Source organism: Perca flavescens, chromosome 7, assembly GCF_004354835.1.
Source record: "Perca flavescens isolate YP-PL-M2 chromosome 7, PFLA_1.0, whole genome shotgun sequence".
In the NCBI taxonomy this organism is placed as follows: Eukaryota; Metazoa; Chordata; class Actinopteri; order Perciformes; family Percidae; genus Perca; species Perca flavescens.
Window position 1 is genome coordinate 23,084,942 of NC_041337.1, and position 25,384 is coordinate 23,110,325.

At 39.4% G+C, this 25,384-nt stretch overlaps 1 protein-coding gene across 2 annotated transcripts in view; it reads left to right on the forward strand.

Annotated features, from left to right (window-relative positions):
* The first annotated feature begins 2,831 nt into the window (after positions 1 to 2,831).
* Positions 2,832 to 25,384, forward strand: part of kazna (kazrin, periplakin interacting protein a) — a 200,682-nt gene continuing 178,129 nt past the window's right edge. For both annotated transcript variants that reach the window (XM_028582160.1, XM_028582161.1), the window contains exons 1-3: positions 2,832 to 3,177; positions 20,896 to 21,146; positions 21,392 to 21,549. In XM_028582160.1, the coding sequence (XP_028437961.1) occupies positions 21,436 to 21,549 (114 nt within the window). In that variant the 5' untranslated portion in view covers positions 2,832 to 3,177; positions 20,896 to 21,146; positions 21,392 to 21,435. The remainder of the gene's footprint in view (positions 3,178 to 20,895; positions 21,147 to 21,391; positions 21,550 to 25,384) is intronic.

Consider the following 25,384-nt stretch of genomic DNA (forward strand, 5'->3'; position numbering starts at 1 on the left):
AAAATAAATGAAGCCATGGGAGATTATCACTCAGCTGGATTTAAAATGATCTCCCACAATCTAAGTCAGTGAAGGAAAAAGTGTCTCATCACACACATAGAAAATAATTCCTGCACTGACAGAGGCCACAATCATGACACCTGAATAATGACAAAAACATGCGGTGCGGTACTTCGGGGCACATTTTTCTGCATAATCAGGGTTACCGCATTTTCCTGGTAGTTTTTTGGTATGTTTGGGTAATATGTGTTTTTAGTTTTTAGTTATTGTGCGTGTTGTAGAAATTAAGGGATACATGCACAAGAGTGCATTTTGCTGCATGTTGTGGTGATTAGCACTTACCCTGTTAGCAGTAAGCAAATTTGTGCTGGGGTATATTACTTATTTCACCTTGTACAGTACTGTATTGAGGTTTGGATATACCTAAGGAATATTTGATACTTACATAAAACTGAATATACTATAGAAAATAGTATATTTGTTAATATTTAATCTATTTAAACTGTGTTAACATGTGGCCAGGATAGCTCAGTCGGTAGAGCGGGCGCACATATACAGAGGTTTATGCCTTGACGCAGAAGGTCCAGGGTTTGGGTCCGACCAGGGACGATTTCCTGCATACCTTCCCCCTTCTCTCTCTCCCTTTCGTTGCTTTCCTATCATTAAAGGCGGAAATGCCCAAAATATAAGCGTGTGAAGAGGTGTGAAGTGTTAACATCACACCAAGTGCACAGTCTACAAAGAGCATGAATAATGTTGCGCCTTGTGCTCACAAACATACAGCAAGTTAGTAAGAATATGGTGTTTCTCTGCAGTATTTTGGCTTATTGCAGCATAATATTGTGACTGTAAAGCACAGACTATTTTGGGAATGCATTTTCACCTCGGTGGATCTGTGGTCTGGATTAACAGTAAATGTATGACCCCCAAATGTAACTAAATAACAAAACCAGAGGAAAAGAAAGAAATTATAATTATGTAACACGCCCTATGTACTTTATGTCTAGACCTGTTATTGACAGTTCAATCACAGATGAATGCCGGCCATTCGTCTGCACCAGCGGACCTATAGTCTTTCTCACATGAGTTATAAACAATGGTATTGCCATCTGTGAAGCTAAATCACATCAGAATCACATGTGAAATATAGGATTGCCGCTGTGTGCACCCAGCCAAGACTATGAACTATGAAAACTAATTTTTTTGGAATTGCTTGTACGTAGGTGATGAAACTTCTCTCAAATGTTTCCTCAGTGGCAGCAAAACATTTTGTGTCAAGTTGTTCTGGGAATCGTTTTATAGCAGACACCTACCGAGTTTTCAAAACTCCTTACAGAGGAAAACTGCTGTCATTTGAGTTTAAGTGGGGGACTATGGGACACCTGGCGCACTCTGAAAACATGTACAATGCACCCCCCTCCTACCCTACTAGAACTGGACATCTCCAACTTCCATTAACCTTCAGATAAATGAGCACGCAGCCAGAGGAGCCTGATTGAAAACACAGTGAGGGTCACTCAGCAGGCATTGTCTCTGCACCTCCTCTGCCTCATCCCACTTGTCCTCTCTTCTAGCCTCTACTGAACCACTTCTCTAATATAAACTTCATTCTGAATACAGATTACTTGTGTTTAAAATTGTTGTCTCCTCCAGAGCATTTACAAGAGATATAGGACCAGTAAGCCGGGTAATAAAAACACTTCGGCCTACTGATTTTATCGACAGTGCAATATAACCCATAAAAAGATAACACATTTGATACTGTAAAAGTGTGGTACTGCAGAGAGTGCTATAGTAAAATCATAACACACCTTCAAGGACATTGCAGTAGATGGTAGCTGTGCTTCGGAGCTTCACACAGATGTCACAATTCATGAAAATAAAGGCTTTCTGTAACATTGTACTTTTCTCTGCTGACTGCTCCACTCGATACCATCTACTTTGATGTGTTAATAAATTTTTTTAACAGCAAATCAATAGGCATAAATACACAATATTCACTGCATCTTAAGCTGTTTAAATCTGGGATGAATGTGGAATGTTTTAAAGGAACATTTTGCCATCATTATTGCTGTTTTTCAATTGTCAATGGTAGGCTACAAGTATTAGAGGATTCATATATTTTTTAAATACATCAAATAAAGGCCAAGAAATGTATTTTTTACAGCTGAATTTCAGGTGGCTTTAATAGGTCTTACTATACAATACCGAACTATTCACTGTGAATGTTGTTTTCTGTCACTTGTGGTGTTGGTCATGTTAATATACATCTGCATGTCAACAAGATAAAGCACTGCAGTAATGTATTTTTGCTACATTTGTGTCGGATTAGATTGCTGCCTGACAAATGTAAAAAAAAAAATATTGTAATGTACTATTACAATACAAAACAACTGAACAATGGCCACGTTTTGTGTCTGGGGATCATCCGAAAAATAATGGCAGAAAACAAAAAGGGCAAAGTGTGAATAGGCCTATATTATTTTCTTTATTTAGAGATGGATAAGTTAATGGTCAGTTCACCCAAATTCCAAAAGACGTCACTGTGAAAATCTGTTTTTGGAACTACTTTCTACAAAATAAATAGTCCCTACAGTTTTCCTGTAGAATCGTCATCATAGTATAATCCCAAATAACAGGAATATTTTGTCTGGAAAGAAATTGTTGCTGTTGAAATAAGTAAGTGGCTACAAATTATCTTTTAGTATTGTGAACACCACATATAAATTCAATTCACCTTCACTGTATTCTTTCCCTGTGATGTATTGCATTTTTTTTTTGTGTTTTGGTATTTCAAACATCCTGCTTTTACACCCGCCGCCACATGTTGGCGCTGTCGCACACACGGATTACTGAGCTGCGAGTCCCCGGTGTTTTCGGACAATTTTCAAGTAGTGTGCATCGAACCCAAGTTAGTGGAAACAGGCTATGTAATTGATATATTCATTGTAAACTACAACAACACGGGAGAATGGGGAAAAAAAGTACGTAAACAGTGAGGCAGCGAGAGAGTGACTGCAACTTTGACGCTAGCTAGCCCTGCTAGCATCAGGAATCAATTAACCTGCATCTGCTCCAGCCATGTTAACGTTAGCCAATTAGTTAGTGAGCACCCATGAGTCTGGTCTTCAGTAACGTTATAGAGGAAAAAACACACAAACAAACACCTGATTTAAGGTAAGACAGCTTGCTCTACTACTAGTGTTATTGGTTTCAATTAACAGTGCAGCAGTTTGTGGAGCTCAATGATCGAGGCAGTCTGATTTTTACATGGAGATTGATTTATCAGTCACCAACAAGTCAATAGTGAATGATTCACAGGTGTGTACAGAGCTTTGTGCACCTGTTTTAATTTCACTGATTAAATGACATGGAGGCTAATGTAAATCCTGCATTGATGCATGCAGCTGTATGAGTGAAGCTTTGCCTGTACGCAGCCCTGTGTGTTTTTGCACTAGCGTTAGGCCTACACCAGAAATGTATGTCCTCTGTGTGAAGTCATCTGTGTTCTTAGTACGTGGTCAATGGAAACCTCATCTCTAATAGACACTGAGATGAAGTGGGGAGTAGAGAAGCATGAGTTCGTCTATTCCTCTGTGTGTGTGTGTGTGTGTGTGTGTGTGTGTGTGTGTGTGTGTGTGTGTGTGTGTGTGTGTGTGTGTTTTCACTATTGTCTATAGATGTGTGTGAAAACAGACTTTTCACACGTTTAAATTGCTGGACAAATAAACTATTCCCATTTCCCCCTATTATATAATGAAGCACTTCTGGTTATTATATAAGGACATAAAACATTAAGCAGATCTACATCTTGTTAAGAAATAAATTATAATATGAAGTAATATTATGAACCCAGAGGGCTAATTTAAACTACACTATCTGTTAAAAGGAGCTGTTTGCTGAAATAAATAATTTTGATAAATATGATGTGAGCAGGCAAGTTACCTTTTGTCCAGGCTTTTGAGTAAGAACATGAATGACTGATTGGATGTATGTGTTATTCCTGCAGTACACCCTTGTTACATTTTGCTGCTGATAAAAGCGGCTTTCGCATTGTCCCATACCTAACTGCACAGGCAAGTGCTAGGGTACATGTTGTCATTTTTAACTGACCCTTACAAACCATCCAAAAGTATGGGTCTTTTTCATGGGTGAGATTTGGACTTGTCACAGCAGCAGGAAAAGCACAGGTTATGGCATGGCAAATTTCTGCCCCTTAAAAGGATTTTTTTGTCCAATTTTACAGATTTGTGTTCTCTCAAATTGCCCTCTCTTGGTGGCAGATCATTCTATAAATTGGGTTATAGAGTTTTTAGTAAAAAAAAAACTAAACTTTCTGCTCTCAGGTGGTTACACATTTGACAAAAACTGGTGCAGTTTTTCCAGAATGTTCAAGAGTGAAGCCTGAAGGCACAGAGTGCACTGGTAGTGTTGCGTCAGATTTTCCCATCCCACTAACAATAGAATTATGGGATTCAGATTAAAACTTAACAAGTGTCAGTTTAGGGGCAAATATTTTCTCTTCTGGCTCATCTGCAAGACAATTGTAATCCTCCTCAGTAATCACTCAAAGTTCATTGTGTTTGCAGTTGTGATGGTTTTGCATCGTGTTCTGTATTCTTTGGTATTCAGATGACACGTGTTTCCTTTCCTGTGTTTTTTCTTTCTGTTGGCTGCATTTATCTGCAGCGGCAGGTGGATGATGCGTCAGCAGCAGCATGTGATTTTTCTGCCAATCACGTCAATGCAAGTCTCTAATCCTTCACTTTCCTGCTTCTAAATCCTCACTTCAGGCGTCTGTGCTCTCCCATCTAGACAATCCATCTCCGCCAAGCTTTCCTCTGTGAGACGAGAGATCATTGAAGAGTGATAAAAGCTTAGACTTTAATCCCAAACACATACAGGATTATAAGTGTTGCACATTTTGAAGTAAAGCAATAGCGCCTGCTGTGAATTTGAGAACACGAGGTTGGAACTTTTTTAGTTCACTTGTAAGTAATAGCCTAGTTATTAATAAAATATCCAACCACACCGAGTAGTAGGGGTGTTGAAATAAATCATTGCATCGCGATGCGGACCTAGACGATTCTGCAGCGATGCAGTGACAAACCATAATCGATTATTGCCTACTGATTTTACTTGTTGATTTTCCAGTCACTGCTTTTTTTGTTTTTGCCTTTTGTCTGTTGTGTTCAGACTCCGCTACATTCAGGAAGTGTCTTTTTTTTTAGAAGCCAATACAATAAAAAGGGGAGTTCATGTATACCCGACTACTTGAATTAGTTGATGAAAACCATGTGTAGCAGTAATAACATTGAGGAGGTGACGCATTCGGGATATTGAATCGATTTGAATCGTTGACAGGATAATCACAATCGAATCGTGAGACCAGTGAGGATTCACACCCTTACTGAGTAGTTGTCGAATTCATTTTGATGATAACAACTAACTGGGCTAACTTGGGCACATCATGCCATAACTTCCTTTTCAGTTCCTTTTTACATGTAAAATATTTTTGCTACAATTTCAGCCAGTAAAACAAAGAATTCTGAGATTTCCAAAAGTTAATTCAGAGCATGGTGAATTAAACTTCACAAATGAAAATTGTAATGCATGCACTCACAAATTACGTTATAATATTGTGTAGGATTCTCGTAGGGTACAGATTTGATCATTGGCAAATTATCAAATATGTTTTATCAATATTAATAAAGTTATGAATATGGTTATTAATAACTTTATCAAATCGACAAACAATCAAAAACGGGGCACCACCCTGCAAGTCAGGGACCAATAATCAAACTGTGGAACAGTCTCATTCTGTGGTAATCCTTTAAAAAGGAATTAAAGGAAGGGGTGAATCCAAACACGGACCTGATTGACCAGCAATTATTACAACAAGTACACAAATAATCACAAGCAACTGCTAATTAAGCATAATAAGATTTATTAACGTCACAATTATCGGTAGCTAATCAATAATCCTTCACTAATAAACTCATATACCTTTTTACAATATCACAACCAAAAACAAAGCAAAACAAAGCAGCATGTGTCATGGACACGTCTGTGGGTGTGTGTGTGTGTGTGTGTGTGTGTGTGTGTGTGTGTGTGTGAGGAGGGGCATGTCGACCTGTTTTTCTAACACAAAGCTACCCAAAATGGCTACTCCTGTGAGCTGCACAAAACTATTTGGCCTCAAGAGGGCGGTAGTGGTGCTGCGTGCACGAGGAGGGGCTGAAGAAGCCGGGGTTGCTAGGCAACGCGCACGCTTAGTCGGTATGGTAGCTAGTTCCTGTGTTAGCTCTGTCCGAACGTAAGCATGCCACGTGTGAAGCTAGCCTGCAGCGTTAGCTCGGGAGCTACGCGGCTAGCCTGTGGGTGTGTGTGTGTGTGTGTTAGAGAGAGAAGAAAGAAGAAGAATAAAGGAAAAAAAAGGGGGCACTCTGATCTTGAGTTATCGATAATGACCCAGTTCCCCTCAGCCACTCAGGTCTGGGCTAACGTGTGGTTTAGGACAGACTGAGACTTTTGACTTACTGAGGGAAACTTTTGTCATTATAACTAATTCAGTGACTAACAGCTGATTTTCACGATTCTATCGCAGACAGTAACTAAACTCCTGAAAGGAGTGATTTAAGCAGGTAGCGATTACAGTTATATCCAGCTACTTAACACAACATAAATCAACGAGTATAGTGATCAATTTATACATTCACAGCACAGATTAATAATCACATATGGACCAGTACATGATTAAATCAGATCACATTAATGGCAACAATGGTAGCGAACCCCTTTTGCTCATTAATAAACACACTACTTATCTCTGCCCAGACGTAAGCCTTCTTACGGTGTGTTCAGTCCGTTTGTTTCTGTCCAGAAATGAAACGGAACGGGTCCCTGGCGCTCGTCAGCGGCCACGGAGAAACTTCCTTCCAAAAAAGCAGCAAGGGGCAAGTTTAGTCGACTTTGAGAAGAAAAACGTTGTTTCCTTCTCACTGCAGATATGAAAACACTGGTGTGTTTTCAAGGATCCACCGAAATAAAATCCACATTCTCCAGAAAATGGAAGTTTAGCACAAGCACTTGCGCGCCTCCTTTCAGCAACTGAGTTGCAAGTGAAGACGGGGGAGTTTCCTAGGGTCAGGTTATTTATAGGTTAAAACCCACCTGCTGTGTTTATGGTCCCGCTGAACCAATAGGAAGACTCAAAACTCTTGAAAGGGTGAAAACTACACTTTTGTAGTCATTTGACTTCCTGCCAGTTGTGAGGAGTTTCCCTTCTGGCTGGCATTTCGCATAGAGGTGTGAATTATCCCGGCTTTGGGGTTTACATGGAGGCCAAGATTCCTTTGTCTTGGTCACATGTTCCTTTGTCTCTGAGCACATGTGTGTCCTGTATCCAGAGGTCAGTTTAATCTGAGGCCTTTTGGTTAAAATCAGATTTAACCAAACTCTTGGTACCCAACAATTGAATTCACCACGGTACACAAATCGTTACGAAATGAATGATGAAACCCTGATGATGGAAAGTGGCTGAAATGCTTTTGCCTCTTGCTGTGCATTCAATAGGCATACCAGTTCAATATTTTGGTAGTGCAGCCATAAAGTTATCTTTTTTGATCCTCAATGTCACACATTGTCTCCTAGAACAGGGGTCTTCAACGTTTTTTAAGCCAAGGACCCCTAACCTGAAAGAGAGACTAGCATGGAACCCTACTACATATATTGTACTGAGTTGCATATTAAACTAGGCCTAACATAAAATGTAGTGTAACCTTTTATGATGCCCTCCAATACTAAGCTACTATTTACATATTCATATATCATCATGTTTAATGTCAAACATACATGTGGAAGGCACAGTGAATCCTTAAGCTTAACTGTATATGGATGGCTATCATAGTGGCTACCTTACCTATAGGCCAGTAAACGTATCATCAGTGCTGTTGAGGTTGTTGCTGTTTTTTTTACGAATAGGCCGATTTATCTTTTCCAATAATATGTTAGATTCATGTTAATGTATATTGTCCGTGCTATTTTAATTTTGGGAGGAAAAAACTTTCCAAAATGTATTAAATAATAATTTGGCGGGTCCCCTGGAATGACTCTGAGGACCCCCTGTTGAGGATCAGGTCACTTAAGCTTGACGAGAACAATGAGAAAGAAGCTTGGAGTCCAGTTCTCATTAATCACTGAGAACAGCATCGTGAATGGAGGAATGATGCTTATCAAATGTTATGTTCTTATGTAAACATTTATTTAAAACACAATCCTCAATCAGGGCTAATTGAATAGTTTTTTTTTAATCATGTATCAGTTGCAGGTTATCGAACAAATGGATAAAACAAATCGTATAATATATCATCTAACCAAGGCCAGAGGAGTATGTTTCATTCTCCGGATGTGTGAAGAGGCTTACAATCTCCCCTTCCACTGTAATTATCAGAGGCCCCGCTGCCTAAGGGAGTAATCTCACTCTGGCTGAGGTGTTAGGATGGCACAGCAGCGGGTTACAGAAGCACACAGAGCTGTTAGACTGAACTGACCCCAAAGATCAGTCAGGTCTCAACAGTTAGTGAACTGAGCAGTGTTGACTCAACTGCAAAGAAGTTAAACTTAGCAACAGTTTAGAAATGTTATTCCTCTAATGGGAATGTGTTAAAAAATTATTTTAACTTAAAATACAAAGAAATAGTCAGCTCTCCTGTCTCAATTAGTGATCAGGTAGTGGAGTGCGTTTAATCGCATAAATATTTATGGACCGCTCTGGGAGATGGGTCAATCGTAAGCGGGATGGATAAGCACATCAGAAGCTGTGACTAGACTAGTTAAATGATAGACAGACAGATTATTTTAAGAGAATGGAAGAATGAAGGGGTGCCGTCGATCCAGGAGAGGGCTTGTGAGATGGCTAGTAAGGGTGTGAATTAGCAGACTGATCTCATAAAGTGGCGTATGTATGACACGCCAATTCGTATGCCGTTTTTGCGTGTTATCAAGACTCATAATCGCTTTTTAGCGTGTTTATCAACAGCGTTTTTTTTTTTTTTAAAGCCTTCCCCAATGTGTCTTTCCTAAACCCAACCGTTTATTGTTTTCCTAAGCGTGTGACGTTGGTCACCGTCATGTTTTTTTTTTTTTTTTTTTTTTACTAAAGCCTATCCCAATGTTCTTTTCCTAAACCCAACTTTTTTTTTTTTTTTTTTTTTAACACACATGACATTCTTGCGATAGTACGTCACGTTCTTGCGATAACATGCTACGTACAGCGTAGACATACACGTTGAAAGCTCAAAATGCGTACAGATAACACACCATTTGGCTTTAGGAAAATGGCGTGTATGTTTACGCAAAGTCATGATGCCATGTTGGAATTATGGGTGTGTGATATATCGACTATATCATATCTTAATTTTTGTCTGGGTGGGTGGTGATAATGAAGGGGGGGCGGGGGCTTCATGTTGCGAGTTGTAAAGAATTTATGGACCGACCTTCTTGGACGAAAAATTTGGGTCTCATGTCGACGTGGTGTGTAAGAAAGCTAACCAGCACTTATATTTATTTATTTCGTAAGCTCTGAAATTTTAGCGTTGATGTGAATGTTTTATTAAATCACTTTTTACTTTTACCTTTGTGAGTTGGTACGGTTTACTGAACCAAAAAGATAAAAACCGACTTCAGGGGATAGTGAAAGTGTGTGGAAAAATTGCAGGCACTACTCTGACTGATCTTTCCACTTTTTTAAAGCGAGAGTTTTTAAGAAGGCGGTGTCAATAAGACGTCTTCTATTTGTACAGAAACCAAAGCATATTTTCCAAAATGTTGATGTTTTCCTTTTCAAGGGGCATTCCACCCAAATTATAAAAACATTTTCTTCACTTATTATCATGCACTTACTTTTGATGTGTCCAGGTTTTAAGGTGTCACTCTTCCAATAAAATGAAGATTTCTCACGCCCACAGCCTTGATTAAATTACATTTAAAGAAATCGCCAGCAGCGTCTTTTGAGAATAAACCATACACCTAGCTGTGAAGAGTTCTTCAGTGATTAAGATCTATGACCTATGAGTTAGTCTTTACTAGAGCCCAAATCACACACTAGCATCAACGATGTCACTAGGCAATTTTAATTTGATATCAGATATAGGCTATTGGTGTATTGGTGTAGGTCACTTTGCCAGACCTTCCTCCAAAGTGTGCCGAAAGAGGGTCTGGCTACTCCACACAGCATTCGGGATGGAAGGTTTAATGGCATTTCTTTAAACCAATCAGAATCGTCATGGGCGGTGCTAAGCTCCGCACAAAACCGCTGCAAAATAGTTGTGCGAGAGAGAACTCAGATTGGACAGCTGTCCCAATTTACCATGCAGAGATCTAAGGAGTAGTCAACAATTATAGTCCTCATAAATCCACCGAATTTAAAATTCCAACACAAAGAAAAGGAAAAAAGGAAAATATATGCATCTGGCAGAATTTCCTGCAGCACCGGAGCAATCCTGGAAGTGGAACGCGAAGGATATAGACTACCTACAAAGTCATATAGTGCTAGATCTGCCAGTTATTTTCTTGGGGAGGGGGGAAACCTAGACAAAAAAAACTAAAAGCTCTCTGCATGACTAGATACCAGGTGAAAGTAATACAATAGGCTTTTTGTCATTTGGGTGACAAGAAATGGCAATAACACAGCAATTTAATGAGCGTTTCCTTGAGTTGGTAGTGCTCTGCAACCATTTATTTGTCATTAAATTAAACACAGGTCCACTGAAGCCGTTTCACTAAGTTCCCAGATGAAACGCAACATTCAGTTTGAACTTAAACATAAACCCTGACGGAGGACTGTCATTATACATGTAATCCCTCTTGTTTATGTTTTGGCAGCAGCTTCCAGCCCCCACAGCCAAATCAGCAGGGATGACAGTGAAAGGAAATGGTCTTGTCAAGTGTGATTCATGCCCCCCCCCCACCCTCTCTCCTGGTGCCACTGTACAGACTTCTCACATGTAGTTTGAGGAGCTGTGGTATGGCAGATACGTCTACTCACATTACAGACTGCCATACTTCCTATTCACAGCATTTCCACTGACCAACACCTTCACCATGTGCGGGAGTAGGTTGTTTTTCAGTTTGATCTAAAATCATAAGAATATTAAGGCCAATGTTTGTAGTTGGACTCAAAAGTTCCTTTGCTTTCATTTGGCGTAAAGTTTTTGCTAATGCACTCTGCATTAGCCATTAACTCTTCATCCGTGAGTTCAGAGAAAGTGCATAATCCTATTATAGAGCGTTTGAAATCATTTCACAGCGAGAGCATTTTTGTCTTTAAAATTCACACCGCGTTGCAGAGAAAATAAGAGTGCCGCATTCAGAAATCCTGCCTCGTGAAAGTGAGATGTTCGTGGAGTGCTCAGAAGTTCAACTTTGAACTTCATTTGGAGGGGTTTATTCTGGGATTCACATTTTAATCATCAACGTCAGGCAGATACAATAAACAAATGGAAGTCTGTTTTTACAGCAAACACCGGCAAAGATTCCTCAGCCTCTAGATACCTGGCCTAGATCCAAACTTTGACAGCATCTACAAAGACAGTTCCTTCCACAGAAGCGGTGCGAACAGCACACTCTTAGACCACCCAATATCTATGAAAAGACTTCACAAATGTTTTCAAGGGATACAAGCCAGACAGTTTTGAGTCAACCTAACCGTTTAATCTCATCTAGACTTTGGCGGTGGGGTCTGTGTGTTGAATCCTTCCTTGTTTGCGCAGAGCTTTGTGTTGAATGTGATCAAAATCAAAATTGACCAGAGACAACAGAGCATTAGACATGAGGCTTTTCCTTTTAACTTTAGAGCCCTGAGTCTGTTTATAAGCCGACAGTGTTCATGACGCTACATTATTAGAAGCTGAAGTTAATGTACAAACAGCATTAGTCCAATTATGTTGCAGCTGCTGTCCCTTTGTGCTCAGACATCAGATCCGGGTTTTTTTTTAATTCTAGCTCTCTGTAATAAAGTGAGAGCTCAAGCTGCTCTCTAATCCATTCAACAATTGAGGATGTTGTTACAACTGCAGCAGAAAAACACAAGAATGAGGGCAGAGAGAAGAAGAGAGCTTCAGTCATGTAAAGCTCAGCAGAAACAAGGGAAACATCGAGGGGGATGCATTCTCTGCTGGAGGGAGAAAAAGACAGATATGGTGAGCCAGCGCTGGATTTTTCTCACACACACACACACACACACACACACACACACACACACACACACACACACACACATACACACACACACACACACACGCACACGCACGCACGCGCGCATGCTTTTAAGTGCACACAGCTCAACACCTCCAGGAAACCACATCCAATTTCTGCTTCTCTCCCTTTATTCCGCCCATTACAGCGGTAACAGATACGATTAGTGGAGTTTAATGAGCTCTGCAGAGATGAGAGTTCTGCTTGCTGCTCTCTGCTTCACAGCTACAGAACCCCCGGGGTTCAGATCCACCAAACAAATCGTGTGTACCTCATTTTGTAACTTCTTTGCCTCTTGCTGGGACTGTAGGTGGGAATTGTGGTGGCATGATGTGCATTTGTGTACATGCCTGTAAACATGCATCGTGTTTTGAACATACATGTATGTGCCACTGTTATAATGTCCTCATGACCTGTGATTTATTCAGGAGTGTCGATTTCTGTTCTATGCCGTGTTTTGTGTGCATGCAGAGCAGGGCTGCAAATAATGATTCTTTTCAGTATTCAGCTTAAACAATTGGTCCATAAAATGTAAGAATGTTTGGGTTAGCAGCAAATGCTCACACTTGAGAAACTCCAACCAGGAGATAATTCCCTTATTTGCCTGATATAAGACTTGTTGTTGATAGACTAATTGATCTTGATTTCAGCACTAATGTGCATGTGTGTGCTATGTGCAAAATGTGTCCTCAGTATTTCCTTTAGGATTTTTTTTAGCAGTGGGGGCAGGTCCCCCCCCCCACATAAAACGGAACTCACACTTCGCTGCAACACAAACAAAAATATTTATTCACCTCTATTCACACGCACAATGAGGCATATTTTCAGTTGTGATTGAACTGTATTTTTTGAGTTACTATATAGGCCAACTTTGATCTTGACATATAGGCTAAGCATTCTGTAGCAAATAACAAAAAACTCACTATTAATTACATTATCTTAATGCAGTGTAACTACTTCAGCATGTAAATAATGCACCTAAAATACAAACGTGAGCAGTCAACAGCCACGTGCAATTTAGCTAGCAGGTGAAGAATACAAACAATGAAAATCACAGTTAACTTAATTTAAATTTGCAAGACCAGGCTTAAATGAACTGACAACATAAGTTATACGACTTACAGTTTTCAAGCACACACACACACACACACACACACACACACACACACACACACACACACACACACACACACACACACACAAAATCTCAACTGGCTTATCATCTGGACAGCGTCTCTTTTTCCTATATATTATATAATACATCCTTTACCGGGTAACTTTTCTTTTCCACTCATGTATCACTTTAGAGGACAACCGTATTCGTGCATATTGTATGCCGATGCTTGTTGTGCCATGTTTTTAGTGAAGGTATTTGGTTCCTTTTGATGGCCCACTTTCATATCTCCCACCTAGGGCTGGGCGATATATGGATATTATATCGATATTGTGATATGAGACTAGATATCGTCTTAGATTTTGGATATCATAATATCGTGATATGACATTAGTGTCTTTTCGTGGTTTTAAAGGTTGCATTACAGTGAAGTGATGTACTTTTCTGAACTTACCAGACTGTTCTAGCTGTTCTATTATTAATGATTATTTATCTAAAATCTAAGTGTGAAGATATTTTGCGAGAGAACCAACTGTCAACTCTAGAATATATCACCGCAATATTGATATTGAGGTATTTGGTCAAAAATATCATGATATCTGATTTTCTCTATATCGCCCAGCCCTATATTAGAAAATATGGGACGTAGAAATAAGCGCTGAAAATGTGTAGAAGAAAAATTTAACAATTTAAAACGTTGGAAAAAACTAAAACAAACCTTATGGAGCTTTGATTTCAAAAAAGGTACTCCTGTTGTTATACAGTATTTATGTTTACATTTTATTGTTATTTGAACAGCTGAGCATTGAACCAGGTGAAGAAACCTGTTTATTATTTATTCATTTGATTTTGCAACTGTTCACTGAAATAGATGGTTTCTATGAAACTACATGTGACATGTCATATTTGGCTTTGACTTTGACTGAACATTTGCTCTCACTTTGCGGAAACAATATCAGGATATATATCGTATATCGATATTCAGCCAAAATATATCGGGATATGACTTTTGGTCCATATCGCCCAGCCCTACTCCCACCACCCTCGACACTTGAAAAACCCCAGAGAACTTCTGAAAACACTTCAAACGTCATGTGATCACACATCAGATGTCGAGCCGTTATAACATCACTTAAGTGGATATGATATGCAAAGTATCCTTATGAGTCATTGCTAAGCATGAAAGCATCACATCCCTATCAGGCATGTATTTTCACTCTAACAGACAGACTTAAACATGATATGATTTTAAAGATTGTTGTGTTCTCTTTTATCTTCATCTTTTATGACATGAGGCATGGGACTGTTTCTCACCACAGTGATTTCATTGATTTGCCTTTATTTCACAGTGTAATTAAATTAAGTGGGAGGGCTGTACACCATCCGACTACGTCAGTTCACAGGCATTAAGATTAGCAAACGGCCAATACTGTGGTGTATTATTTATTGCCATCATTAGGGGGCAGCGTTGTATAGCACTGCTACCAAGCCAGATCATTTACTCTGTCGAAATGCTTTTAGATGCTGCATTCCCTCCAGTAAAATCTATGGCATCAACCTTTCTGATGTTTACAAACCATTCTGATTGCAAAATAACTTCCTCTTACCATTTGACTCTTTGCATAGTGTTTTTACTATTTTACTAAAAAAAAAAAAAAAAAAAATCAAAGAAAGAAAGAGTGTATGATGTTGCTTAACACAAAGCTGTTATCAAAAAATGTATCAAAGAAACCAAAATTATGATTTAAATGGGGAAATTTCTAAACTGAGAATAACTACCAGTATACAACAAAATAAGAATCTGACTTAGCATTAAATGTCAGTTTTTGTTACTTACGGTGATGCTTGACAGTGATGCAGACGCATTTTGGTTGATATTGAGATCCAATACTGAGCCCATATATATTCATCACTTAGCCTATTAATCGCCTCCAAAGAGTATCAATCGGTAAGTTTACATGCACACCAATATTCCACTATTATTCTGAATATGACAATATTCCAAATTTGATACCGGTCATGCAAACAGCATATTCCGAATAAGGCCTTTTTCTGAATATAGCATTTTCCGTTTAAGACATTATTCCGTTATTATTTAGGTTTTAGAGGCATTCATTGGACATATACAGCGCATTCGGAATATGCGTCTCAGTCAGGGTTATTACCGCAGGCTTATGGTCAGCTCTGTGCGTTGCTATGGTTGCAGTACACAAACCAACCAGCCAACAGTTTGCAAGGCTGCAGACCCAATAAGAAGGAGACACACATCTACTTTTAAACATTATCAAAGACTTGGATATCAACAGGTTTTTGGATATGCGCACACATTGCTACGCCGACCTTTTCAAGAAGTTGGTTGAAGGAATGAAAGAGGGACTCTGTGTTCGTCTCTGTGTGTCAACAAGTCCGCCACCGCTTTGAAAACAAAATATATTTTGCATGGCTACATGTAAACGGGAATATTAGTGAAATATTCCCTTTGATTAGCCATGTAAACAGCTTAGTCAGAATTTTGTCTTTTTAGGAATAAAGGCAAAAACCGGAATATTATGTGCATGTTAACGTAGTAAATGTTCCAGCAACACCTGTAGTGTTAATAACAACTTTATCATGAAATAATATAGTTTCTTAATAAAGTTGTTACCCAGTACTTGAAATGCTGGTGGAGCTTTGATACTTCAAGACTGTCCTTCCCCATACATCTTGCAATTAGGTGGAGTAGTGCCAGAACCCTACTCTAAAGAATACATTAGAATAAGAAATGTATGATAATGTTATTCATAAGCTGAACTGAAACAAACTACTTTCTACAAAGGGAGTAAAATATCCCTTCTTTCAATATGCATTTTAGTTAATGAACATGATACTAGGGGTCGACTGATACTGTTTTTTCAAGGCCGATACAGATTATTAGTAGTTATTGAAACCAATAACCGATATTTGGAACCGATATGCATTTACAGTGAAAATGAAAATCTTTAAGTCAATATTAAGATATTTGAATGTTACAAACTTCCACACAAAACTGTGTTTAAATGCTTTAAGCAATTATTTAATGATTTAGAAACTTTCAACATAATACCCAGTAAAAGATAGTCAGATAGGGTTGTGGGCGGGACATTAAATCAGACTCAGTGGTGAGTGAAACCAAAGAAGAGGGACAGCCACAGCGCTGTAGCGGAGCCAAAGTAGCGCACTTTTAATGAATTTACTTTATCGGTTATCAAGCGAATAAAACGCTGATACAGATAATCTGCAAACTGAAGTTTTTTTAATACTTCAAACCAAAATAAAGAACTTCAGTGAGTATGACCTTGTACAGCTCAGTGCATAGGAGCAAATGTAAGTCTGACATCAGAAACCCCAGAAATTGATTTTTGGCTCATCTCTACATATTTCTCAACATTTCTCCAAACTTCCCATGAAATAAGCCCCTTTTATCTCGACTTTAGCCTGACTGTTACACCTTATCCTATTAGGTTTGCTGCATACATTCTTTCAAACATTTTTCATCGGTAGTGATCTTATTCCCCCTGGCACCCAGAGTTCTTCCTCCTGAACAGATACAGGCCTGACGAGGTGCCACTGTGGCTTCTCCTCCTCACTTGTTGTGCTGCTCTTGCTCTATAGGAGGACATGTAAGGCACTTTGAGATTTGACTATATGCTGGCGAGTAGGGCTGGGTACCGAAATTCAATACTTTTTAGGCACAGACCGAATTGCCTCTGACGTATCAAGTATCGAAAGATGCCTTGTCATTCAATACCTAAGGAGTAAATCTCATCAAGTCAGTGAGCCAATAAGTATGCAGCATGCTTCTACCAAGACCTATAATGTTTGTGATTGGCTGTCTAATGTCACGGTATTGGTATCCGTATTGCTACCGGTATCGAACATTCTTTAACGATACTCAGCCCTACTAGCGAGACACCAATGGATAAAAAAAGACAGATCACAGAAAGAAGAAAGGAGACAGTAAAAGCGCAAGGGCTGAGCTTGAATCACAATTTTCTTTTCTTTCCATTCACGTTAACCTAACTACTGCAGTTTAAGCTTTCTTTTTACCTTCCCACCTACATACCTCTGCCTCTCTTTCATCATCTTTCAGATTTGCTGAAGGGAAGCTGTGTGAGAAATCTATTTCACTTTGCAGACAAAGATTGTTGAGACACATGGAGGAAACACCTTTTAAGAAAAGTATTAATTGTGTGCTCGTTAATAGTTTGTCTATGAAATTATGCGTAATGCTTTCAAACTATTTGTTGGTAGCCTACCTTGTGTGCTTTAAAGGCTTAATGATCGCAGTATTGGAGACTGGAAAATCAATATTTGAAGTTAAACAGGGTAAAGGTTACTGTGTGTGTGTGACCCATCGTACTGCAGCAAAAATATCTATATTGATTTCAGTGCATAGTGTAGCATGATCAATGGCTATGGATTTTAATTGATCAATGATGTTTACACTACAGTGGCAATTTGTCGAATCTGTTTTAAAACCTCTTCATCATTCATACTACAATGAAGCCTTTTGATTTCCCGTGAATAGATAACATGATCACACTGAGTTATATTTCAATTTATGACAAACTCAGTTGCCAATACAATACAACAGCTCAGCCATCAATTCTACCTTTACAAATATAATACGTTTATTTTTTAATTGACACTGTGAGAGAGGTGTTAATTTATGTTTATTATGGAGTTTGCAGTTTGCAGTGGTGGTGAACTGGACTAAATTTGAGAATAAAATTGAGAGTGGTGCTGCAACTACCAATTATTTTCCTTATTGAGTTATATGCTGATTGTTTTCTTTATTAATTGATTTATTGTTTGGTCTACAAAATATCAGAAAACAATGAAAAACGTCCATCACATTTTCCCAAAGCTCGAGGTGACGTCTTCAATACGTTTGTTTTGCTCGAGCAGAAGTCCTAACCTTAAAGATACTAAATGTGTGCTCATACCAGCAAATATTCCTATTTTAGAAGTGAATTGAATTTTTGGCATTTTTAGTTTTAAAAATGACTTGCATAGTTGCCGACAATTTTTTTGTGGATTGACTAATTAATCGATGAGTAGACTAATCTAATAATTTAATTGAGGTGTTTTTAATGTTTACAACCATTAGTGGGGAGGGATATGGAAATATGGAAACACAGTTAAATTTGTGACCGGTAGGTTGTTGGTTCAATCCCCAGACCGACAGGATAAAATCTGGATGGGGAAAGTGAAAGAGCAGCGCTTATCCCTCCTTCATTACCACCACTGAGGTGCCCTTGAGCAAGGCCCTTAACCTCTAACCGCTCCAGTGGAGTGGTTGTGCTGGGCAGCTTCCAGGTATGAATGTGTGCAACTGTGTGGCTGTAATCAGGGTGTTCCTGCAAAAGAGAAGCTGCCTCTCAGTGAACCTTCCCTGAATAAATAAAGGTTAAAACATTTTTTTAATGCAGTCACATGCAACACCACTGCAAACTACACTTTTAGGTTTCAGTTTATTAGATACACCTAGCTAAAACTAAAGCCGTATAACCTCAATAATAATAACCTTAAATGAATACCTCTCAGACAGTATCAATCAAAAATTAACATTATTATCTTTGTAAAGGTAGAATTTATGGCTGAGCTACCGGTGTACCTGATAATAAAGTGGCCGCTGGGAATTCTTTTTTCTTTAAACCGCAAAGCCGGGCGCCTGGGTAGCTCATTTGGTAGAGCACGCGCCCATATATAGCGGTTTACTCCTCGACGCAGTGGCCGTGGGTTTGTCTCGACCTGCGGCCCTTGCTGCATGTCATTCCCCCTCTCTCTCCCCTTTCATGTCTTTATCTGTCCTATGAAAAATAAAGGCCTAAAATGCCCCAAAAAATAATCTAAAAAATATCATCAAAGTCCACCCTATGATGATAATCTGTGTATTTATTACACAGTGTGGAACATGCTTCTGGTTATTCAGAGCGTAGATGGCTGAACAAGCTCTTCAAAAAATGATCCAAAGCACACATTCCACCCCGTTCTTATTTGCTTGCCCTACATTGCACAACCCAAGCCAAATGGACATCTTGACATTGCTTCTGCATTTATTTATTTTTTGGGCATTTATTTGTGACCGAACAGCTTATACATAAAAGGGGAGAGAGAGGTGCAATGACATGCAGCACTGCGTCAAGGACTCAGCCTCCGTATGTGGGTGCGCGCTCTACCAGGTGAGCTACCCAGGCGCCTTGCTTCTGCATTCTTTGTGTTTGACATCAAATTATTTCACAAGCATCTCAAAGCTGTGCTGCCTTGCAAAAGACAAACCTATTCAGTGTTTGTGTTCTCAGGATATGTAAGGATATACACAGTTTTGTATTCACAAGTGCCTGCATGTTCATTAATTGACCAGTAGAGGGCACTAAGAGTAAGCAGCTAAAATCACATCTGCCAAAGGACTGGAGGAGAGAAGAGGCTTCATACATAATTGATAATGTGCATCTGTGTTGTTCCCACTTCAGGGAAGATATGCTGAAAGTAGCAGGAAGAGAAAATGTGGCTTTTTGTCTTTTAAATCAACCACTTTTGGATATAAACTGAATAAATGTGTAAGAGCACTCACCATCTTACTGTAGTCCATTATTAGTTGAGACTGTTCAGAGAGGTGAACTGGCTGCAGAGTCTGTGAACTCAGACGACAACCAGGCCATTCATGTATTCAAATATCTGATTTCTGCTCAACTGTCACCTCGAGGGGACGCAGTCTTCCTCTTGAGCCCCGTCTTTCCTTTCTTATCTCTGCCGCTTTCAGTGCCGACTTGTCAAATGTCCTACTCAAAGCTTGTTTGCTGAAATAATTTTTTGGTTATGTAATATATTAATCTATGCTCTCGCTCCTTTTTATTTTTGCGTAGGCTTTTGTGTGTGAAAGAGGCTTTATATTTGCATCCTGAAAAGACCCTATCCAGATCCTTGGCCTAAAAATTATCCTACTCTATATGAATTTAGCACGTTGCATATATTAATTTGGCAGCAATGTGCCAGTGTGTGATTGCAGCAGAACACAAGATTTAAGCTTTCAGAGTCTGTATCAGATAACTTCTGGACAGAAGGTCAATCCTTGATCACTGCACCTCTGTCTCCCCTCTGTCTCCAAGTTTGAGGTTTTAGCGAAGTTTAAATGCTGGAAAGATCGATAATGAGACATTAGGGGTTAGTGTAGCAGCAAATGAAAAATACAAAAGACACTTATGCTAAAAAGGCACAAAAATATGGAAATTGCTTTTCTCCCACTCTTTTATTTATCCAACATTTCCACCATGTGTGTGTGGCCTCGGAAATAGTTGTGGTGACCTTTCAAAGACTTAGGGGATTCATGTTAAATGGAAGAGGTGTGTGTGTGTGTGTGTGTGTGTGTGTGTGTGTGTGTGTGTGTGTGTGTGTGTGTGTGTGTGTGTGTGTGTGTGTGTGTGTGTGTGTGTGTGTGTGTGTGTGTGTGTGTGTGTGTGTGTGTGTGTGTGTGTGTGTGTGTGTGTGTGTGTGTGTGAGTACAGTTTATTATTATGTAGAAGCCTAGCTGGAGAGGAAACCTAAAAGGAGAGGTTTGCCAGGAACACACAAGGGCAAGAACAGGGAAACAAAAACAGGATGGCTCTCAGGCCGACATGGAACATTCTGGAGCAGAAGGGCGTTGACAGAGAAAGTCAGTGACAGTGTGACAGGAGGAAACCGTGTTCTTCCACTGTGTTCCATCTCTGTTGTTCCTGCTCAAAAAGAGGCTGGCAATAGATCCACCAAAGAAGAAGTAAGTGTGTGTGTGTGTGTAAAAGTGCGTGCTGGTATTGAAAGCATTCTATGATGCACTTAAGCCTGCCTGCACTCTGATACGGAGGACATATTAAAAGTTATACTGTTTTACTTTTTTAATTTTCTTTTGTAATGCCAGTTCAATTCACCAGATAAATGACTAATATTTTAATGACCACATCAAAATCCAAATGGAACAAATGCTCTGTAAGTTAACTGACTTTTTTGTGTGTCTCCCTCTAGCTGTGCAGTCTCTGAACAGCCTGAATGACCAGATTGCAAGCATCATGGTGACTGGACCCAAGCCCCTGGAGCAGGAGCAGCCTGTCTTTCCTCCCCCTGAGAAGGAGCCACTGCAGAAGTCCATGACCCTGATGAGGCACCTCCTCGTGGATGCACAGGTAAAAGAAGCAGTACATACACCAGCATGTGTAGTTTCTGAGTCCTAGAAATGTTCACCAAAACTAATTTAAATTCAATGAAACCATCACAATCAGTGATGGTGGTTAAGTACATTAGTGCAATGCTTATGTGAAGAGTTTAACTTTGATGCACAATTATACATACACATGTATACAAATTTGGGCTGTTGACCAATTGCATCTGTTGAAGCATTCATCTTAGCTCTGCAACACATCCTGGATGAAGTCACAATGGTTGCATCTCATATCCGTTTAATTACCTCCTTGAGTCCTCCACTTCCTCCCATGACTTCCGAAGGAAATCTTGGGAGGAGAGAGGCAACGAGCAAATGTGTTTTTTTTTTTTTTTTATAGATTATCTTTGTGGCATTTTAAGCCTTTATTTCTGACAGGACAGCTTAGACTTGAAAGGGAAGAGAGAGGAGGAATGACATGCAGCAAAGGGCCGCAGGTTGGAGTTGAACCCTTGACCGCTACGTTGAGGACTAAGCCTCTTTATATGCGCAAAAGTGTTTTAGAGAGATGAGACGTCCTTTACTCTGAAGTGTCCCATGAATTTGTCAGCTGTTTTGGGCGGAGTTGGCAACTCCTTCAGCTGCACGGCTTCCAGGAGGGCTGCTCTTGTGTATCCTCGCCTATAGCTCCTCGATGATCCCTCCTCGATCCTAGCTCCTCGGTCCTCAGGGCAGAAATAAGGCGTTTGAGATGGCCTTCACCGAGGAGGGACAGAACAATTTCCGGTTCAGCCGAGGACCGAGGAGTCGAGGAGCTATGATATAAAGGTAATGAGATGCAGCCATTGTCCCCACCTTCTAGCACCATCTATTTTGAGTGAATTCTTGCTGTGCCACTTTCATGGTGTGATCATGGCACTAATCTTTATGGTGTTAAAAAAGATGTCTGAAGTGGTTGACATATATCTTATAGACTTCACCGTGGGCAAGTTGTGATAGGAATTCTTTTTTGGTTTCTTTTTTACTATTTTCTGACATTTTAAAGACTAAATGATTGATTACTCAATAAATCTAAAAAATAATGAAATAAATAATAATGGATATATTAATAATGGAATAAAATAATCGTTAGCAGCAGACCTTTATGCAATGCTGTGAGATTATCTTGGACTGATGTAAAACAAGACACATGTAATCCACCTTATAAATTGCTGGCTAATGTGATCTCGGAGAACAAAGGTCAGAAAAGACACTTGAATTTATGAAACCAAAACAGAAAACACCCTAGTTTGTGCCAATACCTGGCAGCCTCGTGGTGTAGGAGTACACTTCATGCTTCATTTTACACCAGCGCAAATTGTTTGTAAAGGCACAGAATGCTATTTGTGAGCTGCTTCGACAAAGGGCCCCAGATGAAATGAAAATATTGACTTTGTGTAATAGGGGTGCAACAACAAGGTTACATTTCCTCCATCAGACTCAATTGCCACTTAAATTCCCTCAGTGTGATGACGATCCACTGAACAGGACATCATGCTAGAAAGTATTCTAACAGTTAATGTGCTTTTTCTTGCCCCCCTCCCTCTCTTTGACTGAATTATCCTCAAAGTTCTCTTATTCAGAGGTGACCCCAGTGTCCATAAAATTAATGTTCAATCACCCTAGTAAGCAGCTGTGAAAATGTTTGAGGATTGATATTTGTGTACTGCTAGCGTGGCAGCTTTGGTTAATAAATGAATTTGCTGAACTCCTATTGTTGCGTCAAATGGAGACGATGGGGACACAACATCATTGGCGCCCTCTCTCCTACATCTCTCTCCCTGAGATTTCTCCTCTCGTTTCGCTCATGTTCTTGACGATAATTTCCCATAACCTTTGTGAGGGAAGAGGAGGAGATGAGAGGCTGGATTCCTACGAGCTCCAATTAGGGGAGGGAGGATGCAGCCTGATGAAGTGGCAGTGTCAAGAGTGTGATTGAACTGTTTGCGATTTAATGCACATATGCTTGTTGTTAATTGGTTACAGTGTCATTTGTATTCCCTCGCACAAATACAAATTAATTTGTGCTGGAAAATGTACTGTATGAGCTACAGTGTAACAGATGTTGCTGAATAAAAATGGTCATGAACTAGGTTGCAAGGCTTTAAATGCTTGCTGGTAGGCCATTTTTTATGTTATCATTTATATCAAACTAAAATGAGTTACCACACAGATCCCAACAAAGTACCTAGTTAGCATTTCTGTCTCTTTTGATTCTCTAAGTCTCACGTCTATTTCTCTGTGAGGCTAAAAAAGCGTGTTTAATGATCAAAGCTCGAGGAAAATGCACTTGCACACCGGGACAGGGGACGTAGAGACAACTGAGTGACTGTTGACTGACATTCAACGCTCTTTTCTCCTTCTTTTTTTTTGACTTTATCACTTTATCTCTTATTCTCCCTCTAAAAGACAGGTAGCCATCTTTCTTTTAACAACACAGCAGACTCTGTCTTGTTAATTTACTCACTGTCCAGGTACTTATTCTGTCAGCAATCTTTTGAACGTTATTCTTTTCATTTTAGTCATAGCACAAGCGAAATGTCATGAAGCAGGTGTCAGAATCAGAAAGGACTACTGTCCTATTTTTTTGTTTCCTCAGAACAGAAGCTCCATGCAGTATAAAGTGGCTGATATGTCAATATGGGGAGCATAAAAAAAAACCTGTATATTTAATTTGTCAGGTCCAAACTGTAGTATGTAACCCATTGTGATGGCAGAACAGAAAACATTCATGTCCAACACATGAGATAATTGAATATTACATAAATTTGATGTTTGTTTTTTTTTGGTCATGGAAAAACTCGAAATGTTGTCTCCAGACAGTAGATGGTTGGACAAATAATCCCTGACATTTTTTGACAAGTTTGTGTATATTGTTCGTGGACATTTTCTGTTTAATGCCACACCAAATGACAAATCCCTGATTTCTCGAATCCCCAAGCGAACTACTTTGAGAAAACTCTGGCTAATGAAAATATTTGTTTAATAACAAAATAAAACATTTGAATATAGACCCACATATGTAGGTGGTGAAAGAGAATTATAAGGCTAGACAGAAAATTAATATAAAATTAATAAACACAAATTAGATAATCATGACTGTCAAATTTGGCTAAAATAATGATGAATAATTAAAATTATTGTAAGTTTAAAAAAATCTGTGTGCACAAGAGCTATACATACAGGGCTTGACATTATCTTTTTTGCTCACCAGCAAGTGTGGCTAGGGGTTTTCCAAAAGCTACTAGCCACTCAGCATCTTTACTAGCCGCTATTTTGTGGAAAATTAGGTTTTATTTGAATAAAGTTGACTATGGTTTGCTACAGTTAACTTGAAGAACCAGATTCATAACCCTTTTAAATGTTAATGAGCACTATAAACACCTAAATCAAGATAAAATATAACACTGCAGTGATCAAATATTCAGCTCTGATAATGTGTGTAAAGTTCATTTTTGTATGAAAACATGCAATTGAATAAGACATAAAAGAGTAGCTTCTCATGCATTGGCTAGGTGGTGCAGGGGTGTAGAAGATTAGTTGCAAGTAGTTGAAAGTGATTTGGAGCGCGCTCACGTGTCACTAAACAGCCAGCAAGCGCCCTCGGTGACGGGAAGCGGAGCATACAGAACAAATGTCCTGCTAAATTCTTTGTACCTCTTCTGCAAACCTATACCTTATACAGTCTGACCTGTAAAGACGCAACTGTTTCCTCAGCTTGCCATGTCGTGTCAACAAAGCTCTGGGGGATATTTTAAGGAATCACAGCGGATTGCTGGTCTGGTGTACCGTTCTCTGGGCCATGGGCTGCCGCTGCACAC